This window comes from Zeus faber, assembly GCF_960531495.2.
Source record: "Zeus faber genome assembly, chromosome: 15".
NCBI classification, from domain to species: domain Eukaryota; kingdom Metazoa; phylum Chordata; class Actinopteri; order Zeiformes; family Zeidae; genus Zeus; species Zeus faber.
The window spans coordinates 2,970,824-2,978,998 of NC_137194.1; the positions used below are offsets into that span (position 1 = coordinate 2,970,824).

General features: G+C 46.4%; 1 protein-coding gene across 1 annotated transcript; it reads left to right on the top strand.

Annotated features, from left to right (window-relative positions):
• The first annotated feature begins 403 nt into the window (after window positions 1-403).
• Window positions 404-5,887, top strand: mrgbp (MRG/MORF4L binding protein). The gene is made up of 5 exons (XM_080016041.1): window positions 404-556; window positions 2,360-2,481; window positions 2,810-2,891; window positions 3,010-3,084; window positions 4,987-5,887. The coding sequence occupies exons 1-5, from the start codon at window positions 415-417 to the stop codon at window positions 5,280-5,282; spliced, it is 717 nt and encodes a 238-aa protein (XP_079872167.1). The 5' UTR covers window positions 404-414; the 3' UTR covers window positions 5,283-5,887.
• Window positions 5,888-8,175: the final 2,288 nt, after the last annotated feature.

An 8,175-nucleotide genomic window follows, 5' to 3' on the forward strand; every position in this document is an offset into this window, starting at 1 on the left:
ACCACATAAAAACACCAAACCCACTACTTTTATATATTACTGTTTAATTGTGAAGTATGTTGAGATATATATATATATATATATATATATATAAATAAACTACTCAGATGTATCAAAGATCAGGGAAATTAGAACAGATAAAATGTCAAACTTGTATGTTAGGAAGCTGGACCATTGTTTTGGGGAATTTTCCTTGTTTTGACTTATTAAGTGTTCATGTAACAGTGATGAATGAACATCCAGCTTTCTAACCCACAGGTCACAAACAGCTGCTTTGTAATCATAGTTACAATCTAATGAAGGTTTGAAGCCTGTACCTGCGGCTTCCGTCCTGCAGGGGGCAGCACCGGCCCTCGCTCCGCCGGAACCCGGACTTCCGCCTGGCGAGACCGCTGCAAGCCGCTTAGCTTCACCATGGGGGAGGCGGACATCACGCTCACTCAGACCGACGAGAAGCCCCCGGACTCGGGCTTGGCCCCCGGCGAGGACTCGGTGGTATGGAGCCACGAGGTGGAGGTGTGTCTGTTCCACGCCATGCTGGGACACAAGCCCGTCGGTGAGCTCCGAACCCCGGCGAGCTGAGCGGGGGGGACTCCGGCTAGCACGTTAGCATTAGCATTAGCATGCAGCCCCAGACCCTGTGTTGATGTGGTTCATTCAGGTCGAAATGAGAATTATGTGAACACGGAGATGAACTGCTGCTGGGTGGGTTAAACTGCTTTAAATGCATGTTGCACTAGTTAGGATGGAGTGTCGTACTAGTTAGGATGGAGTGTCGTACTAGTTAGGATGGAGTGTCGTACTAGTTAGGATGGAGTGTCGTACTAGTAAGGATGGAGTGTCGTACTAGTTAGGAAGGAGTGTCGTACTAGTAAGGATGGAGTGTCGTACTAGTTAGGATGGAGTGTCGTACTAGTAAGGATGGAGTGTCGTACTAGTTAGGATGGAGTGTCGTACTAGTAAGGATGGAGTGTCGTACTAGTATAGGATGGAGTGTCGTACTAGTTAGGATGGAGTGTCGTACTAGTTAGGATGGTGTGTCGCACTAGTTAGGATGGAGTGTCGCACTAGTTAGGATGGAGTGTCGCACTAGTATAGGATGGAGTGTCGTACTAGTTAAGATGGAGTGTCGCACTAGTTAAGATGGAGTGTCGCACTAGTTAGGATGGAGTGTCGCACTAGTTAGGATGGAGTGTCGCACAAGTTAGGATGGAGTGTCGCACTAGTAAGGATGGAGTGTCGCACTAGTTAGGATGAAGTGTCGCACTAGTAAGGATGGAGTGTCGCACTAGTTAGGATGGAGTGTCGTACTAGTTAGGATGGAGTGTCGCACTAGTAAGGATGGAGTGTCGCACTAGTTAGGATGGAGTGTCGTACTAGTTAGGATGGAGTGTCGCACTAGTTAGGATGGAGTGTCGCACTAGTTAGGATGGAGTGTCGTACTAGTAAGGATGGAGTGTCGCACTAGTATAGGATGGAGTGTCGTACTAGTTAAGATGGAGTGTCGTACTAGTTAAGATGGAGTGTCGCACTAGTTAAGATGGAGTGTCGTACTAGTTAGGATGGAGTGTCGTACTAGTATAGGATGGAGTGTCGTACTAGTTAGGATGGAGTGTCGCACTAGTTAGGATGGAGTGCCGTACTAGTTAGGATGGAGTGCCGTACTAGTTAGGATGGAGTGTCGCACTAGTTAGGATGGAGTGTCGCACTAGTTAGGATGGAGTGTCGTACTAGTAAGGATGGAGTGTCGCACTAGTTAAGATGGAGTGTCGTACTAGTTAAGATGGAGTGTCGCACTAGTTAAGATGGAGTGTCGCACTAGTTAGGATGGAGTGTCGCACTAGTTAGGATGGAGTGTCGCACTAGTTAGGATGGAGTGTCGCACAAGTTAGGATGGAGTGTCGCACTAGTAAGGATGGAGTGTCGCACTAGTTAGGATGGAGTGTCGCACTAGTAAGGATGGAGTGTCGCACTAGTAAGGATGGAGTGTCGTACTAGTTAGGATGGAGTGTCGCACTAGTTAGGATGGAGTGTCGCACTAGTTAGGATGGAGTGTCGCACTAGTTAGGATGGAGTGTCGCACTAGTTAGGATGGAGTGTCGCACTAGTTAGGATGGAGTGTCGCACTAGTTAGGATGGAGTGTCGCACTAGTTAGGATGGAGTGTTTATTTAAGTTTTTTTTGTTTCACCCGGGCCGAGGTTCATTCATCTCTCTTTTATCCCATTTTCTGTTCAATGCTCTCATCCCTCACCTCCACCTTTCCCTCTCCACCCCTTCCTCCACTCTCCCTCCCACCCTCCCTCTCCAACCCTTTCTCCACTCTCCCTCTCCACCCCTTCCTCCACCCTCCCTCCCAGGGGTGAACCGTCACTTCCACATGATCTGTATCAGAGACAAGTTCAGTCAGAACATCGGACGGCAGGTTTCCTCCAACGTCATCTGGGATCATCTGGGCACCATGTACGACATGCAGGCCCTGGTGGGTGAGACAGCTGTTTGTCTGTCTGTCTGTCTGTCTCCCTGCCTGTCTGCCTGTTTGTCTGAGCCAACACGTCCCCTCTTTCAATGGACGGATGCACACTCTGTGTCGTCCAGCTGAGGTGTAAAACTCCAGGTCCAGAAAGTAAAACTCCAGTTCCCATGTTCTGAACCACTAAATCCTGGGGTGGAGTTTGACTTCCTGAGCCTGGCTTTTCCAGCTCTGTTCCACCGTGTGGAGCTGCTCTGTGTGTTTCGGCGCAGAGTAAATCCATCGTTTGATACGATATGAAAGTGACATGATGCTGCTCTGGTTCTGTCCTGTGCAGCACGAGTCTGAGATCCTCCCGTTCCCAAACTCAGAGAAGAGTTTCTCTCTGCCCGACGACATCATCCAGGACGTGAAGGAAGGTGAGAGTCCAGCTGGACCCGGGTCCCTGGTCCCGGTCTATCACCTGGACCGGTTCAATGTGATGGAAACTGGATCTACCTCGAGTGAACGACATGACGTGTGTGTGTGTGTGTGCAGGGAAGCAGGGCTCGGAGGAGGAGGGGAAGGAGGAGTTCAGGATGGAGAGAGAGCCTCCAGCGACACACGAAGAAGGTAAAACACACCTGTGTCTCCCTCTCCTTCCTTCTCCCTCTCTCTTCCCTTGCTCCTTTTCAGATATCGTCCTTTTGAACCAATTCAAAGTAAGGCTGCATGATCCGTCCTAAAAGATCGCGATCTCGATTCATACATCCATGCATGCCACCTCATTTCTAAATGGCGACGATTCAAATGGAGACGAGTGTCATCAAAACCCTGCCCCTCGTTCCCACCACGCCCCGTTCCCGCCGTGATGCCAGACAGACAGACAGAGGAGGATATGTCATCATATTATTTACTATAAATGATATTTACAGTAAGATGCTTTATGATGTCATCATATTATTTACTATAAATGATATTTACAGTAAGATGCTTTATGATGTCATCATATTATTTACTATAAATGTACAGGTTCTGGTTCAGAATGTCCATTGGACTATGTCCAGTGTACGGTGTAGACTCGTCACTCTGTAGTGGTTAGAGATCACAAACTATACGTTTACGTGTATATTTATGTACTTTCTTACCTGGCAGATGTCTGTGGATCTGTTCCATTTATTTGATCTCTTTGGTTCCATTACTTTGGTGGACTCATGAAATATAAGATAAACTTTAACCTACAAAAACTTGTGACCATGTCAAGTCGAATCCACTCAAATGTACCACTGAGTGATGTGTTCAAGATCCAGCGAGGTGTTGGAAATATAGAAGCCGTGCCATGGTAATTACTCACAGAAATACCACAACGTGTTTCGTATTTCATGGAAACGTAACTTATTTAAAATGTAATTCAGGTCAAAAAAGTCAACAATTGAATGTTATGTTAATAATACTATCATAAAACCCAACGTCACCTCCCGTCACTGAGGCTGTACATGTACTTACACACAAGGTAAGTTATAACAATGACAAGGTTTGCTTTAAAGTAACAATAAACGGTTGTTTGAAAGAAACATCATGAATAAACAGTTTCCTACAGATAAATGTAGCAGATTTCAATGGAAAGACACAATTTTAAGTATTGACAAGTTTTTCCATCATAATTATAATAAATGTTAAATGTTAAGGTTAAAAATATAGACAAGTCATCTATTCAACTGGGTTTTACAATTAACAGAAATAATACAATGAAGTACTAATTAAAATGAACATGTATTTATTTCTCAAATATAATGTATTTATTATTATTGTTCTGTTAAGTAATTCCAAAGTTTGTTTTTGTTATTGTTCCTTCGCTGAGAAATAGCCGAAAGTGGGCGTGGCGCATTTGAGAATCCATAACAAGTGTTATAAGGACGTAGAATTAAACAGTGACCAGAATAATCCTCTTTCCAAAAACCACAAACAACAGTGATGAATGGATGTGCACTGATCATGTTTAAAAAGCAGATTTAAGTTGAGAAGATGAAGATGTTGATGAAACATGAAGTGATCAACAACAAGATGGAATGTTTATCAACGTGTTTCCATCAGTTGATATCGTACAGGAAGTGTTAGCGCAGCACTTTGATGACATCACCAGCAGAAGGACCACCCCTGCAGTGTTACTGCAGATGAAACAAAATTCAAATTTTAATTTGTGCTACGTTGCACAGAAGCCAGAGAACTGTAATAAGTATCTAATGCGACTAAACTGGACCCGTGTTATGCTGCAGATATATTTATTATTGTTATTGTTATTATTATTCTTATCATTGTTATTATTATTATTATTATTATTGTTGTTGTTGTTGTTAGACGTCGTCAGGAGCGTGGTTTTCTTGGCTGCGTGCTGAAGCGTGGATGTTGCCGTAGAGACAGGAGGAGTATTGAAACAACGTGTGAAATGTTTATAACTCTTAGTGTAACAGGACGTAGATGATCCGTGCGGAATTCAATTCAATTCAATTGTTTGTTTGTGTCGTCGTCCTTCAGGCAGTAACTCCTCGGTGAAGCTCTCAGAGCGAAGCGCCAGCCGGGACAAAGATCGAGAGAAGGCGGGGAGCGAGGGAGGAGGAGGAGGGGGAGGAGGAGGTGGTGGTGGAGGAGGAGGAGGTGGAGGTGGTGGTGGTGGTGGAGGAGGGGGAGGTGGTGGAGGGGTAGGTGGTGGAGGTGGCGGAGGGGGGATGAAAGAGACGGAGAAGAGGAAGAGGAGTCGAGCGGCCGACAAGCTGCTGTCGTCCTCCTCCAACCCTGCGAGTCCAGGAGGAGCCAAAAGGAGGCGCACATAGAGGGAGGGGCGCGGGGGAGAGACATTCACACTTTGCGAGGAGACGCCATTACACATTCAGACAGACAGACGGACGGACGGACGGACGGACAGGCGGCTGCTTGCTGCCTTGCTCCAGGGCGCCACGGCACGGCGGCACTCCTCCCCAGGTTGGCGGAACTCCCAAGAGACCGAAAAAACATACAAAAAAAACAAACCCGCCTCTCAAACGTGGAGTGAGCGTCTGGCGAACAGGAAGTTCCCTCCCCACGCCCACTTTCCGGTTGCGGGACCGAGCGTCCAATAAGAACGCAGCCCCCGTGGTCACATGACGCCGGTGTGAACAGAATGTAGTTATTAACTGTCTGCAGCCTTTTAACCCAGTTAGATCTTAGTCTTTTATCTTTTCTTGTTTCTTAAATTCTGAGCAATAACGTTGAGCTGGAGGGAGGAGCTCTGTAGCCGCCAGGAAAACTTATTGTTGACTAGCTTTTTGTTGTTTGTTTGTTGTTTTTTAAATCAACTGTTTGGTTCTTTGTGGATTGTTGTTTTTTTTTTTCCGTTCTCCGTATTTTTTTTGTATTTCTTTTTAATGACCATTGTTAATTTATTGTTTTGGTTCATGTGTCGGGCTCTTTGTCATTAAAGACAAATTCAAGTTGAGACGCAGTCGTTTGAGTCATTGCGGCGGCTCGACCAGCAGGGGGCGGCAGAGCGACGCGGCTGAGGGGCCACAGCAGCTCAACATCCACCCAGAGCAACAACCATGTTGACAAAGTGAGAAGCTGTGAACACGACGGGCACAGGGACAGGAAGGTGAAGTGGAGCCGTCGCAGTAATAATTATAATAATTATTATAATTATAATGTAAAGTTTTATTTTAGAGAGATGGAGAGTGGACAACTAGAGCAGGATGGAGGAGAGGAGGAAGGATGGGGAAGAGGAGGAAGAGGGAACAAGAGGAAGGATGGAGGAGGAGGAGGAAGGATGCTGGATGGAGATGAGGATGGATGGAGGAGAGGAGGAAGGATGGGGGAGAGGAAGAGAACAAGAGGAAGGATGGAGGAGGAAGAGGAAGGATGTTGGATGGAGAGGAGGGTGGATGGAGGAGAGGAGGAAGGATGGGGAAGAGGAGGAAGAGAACAAGAGTAGGAAAGATGGATGAGAGGAGGAAGGGTGGAGGAGGAAAGATGGAGAGGATGAGAGAACAAGAGGAAAGATGGAGGAGAGGAGGATGGATGCAGGAGAGGAGGATGGACGGAGGAGAGGAGGAGAGGAGGATGGACAGAGGAGAGGAGGATGGATGGAGGAGAGGAGGATGATGGAGGAGGAGGATGGATGGAGGAGAGGGTTTGTGGCAGAAGTGTCAATCAGACGATGTATAGAGCTGTCAACCCTCTGAGAGAGGGAGTGTGAGAAAGAAGGAGAGAGATGAATATTCATGTCCGTCTGAATGCTGAGAGCTCCCACCACCACACTGTGCACGGCAGCACAGGTGTGTGTGTGTGTGTGTGTGTGTGTGTGTGTGTGTGTGTGTGTGTGTGTGTGTGTGTGTGTGTGTGTGTGTGTGTGTGTGTGTGTGTGTGTGTGTGTGTGTGTGTGTGTGTGTGTGTGTGTGTGTGTTCGCACGCTCACCCAGTCCAAGTCGATGTTTATTCATAAATGATCTCATGTTTATTCAGGATGGATTATGTAAAGAAGTAAGTAGGCGTATTCACACACACACACACACACACACACACACACACACACACATATACACACACCGCTGGTCAACAGTCACTGTTGGACAGGTTTTTATATGTAGAACATGTCCAAATACACTATTGGATGGATGGATGGATAGAGGGATGGATGGATGGATGGGTGGGTGGATGGGTGGGTGGGTGGATGGATGGATAGACAGATGGATGGATGGATGGATGGACAGATGGATGGATGGACAGATGGATGGATGGATGGATGGATGGATGGACAGATGGATGGATGGATGGATGGATAGAGGGATGGATGGATGGGTGGGTGGATAGACAGACAGATGGATGGATGGACAGAGGGATGGATAGAGGGGTGGATAGAGGGGTGGGTGGATGGATCCTACAGTTTCTCCTCTAGAATACTGATGGTGTTTTTCAGCCTTTGATGTGGACGTTCAGAAGGAGAGCGAGCGGTGAAGTGATAGAACATCATGAATTATTCTCTCTTTCTCTCCCAGGGGAACGTGGGAAAAGCTAGATCTTCATCTCCATGAGACATCATCATCCTCACCTCTTCCCCATCTAACTCTGAATAAACTTGAGACAGACGGTAACAGACATAAACACAAGCGTCAACTAGTATAAACCAGTGTGAACCAGTATGAACTAGTATAAACCAGTGTGAACCAGTATGAACTAGTATAAACCTGTGTGAACTAGTATAAACCAGTGTGAACCAGTATGAACTAGTATAAACCACAGTAAACCAGAATAACCTAGTGTGAACCAGAACAAACCAGTGTGAACCAGTATGAACCAGCATAAACCAGTATAAACCATTTAAAACCAGTTTAAACCAGTTTAAACCAGTGTTAGCCAGATAAACCGGTGTGAACCAGTATAAACCGGTGTGAACCAGTATAAACCAGTATGAAAAGCCGTGTCCGCCCCATCCGGGACCTTCAGTATTTGCGTGCGGTTCTGGTCGCGTAGCAGCTGCTCCAGGTTCTCGTGGTTGGGTCTTGGAATGAGACGCAGGTAGTTGCTGGGATGTAGGAAATAGATTCAAATCAAACCAACCCTGACCACGCCCACAGGCTCCTCCACCCAAACAGAAAGTTACAAGGATCGAGGTCGGATCAGATCTTTAAGAAGAAACAGAAATGAAAACGAGGAAGATATGAAGAACGAACGACTTCACTGAACCTGGAGGCGTCA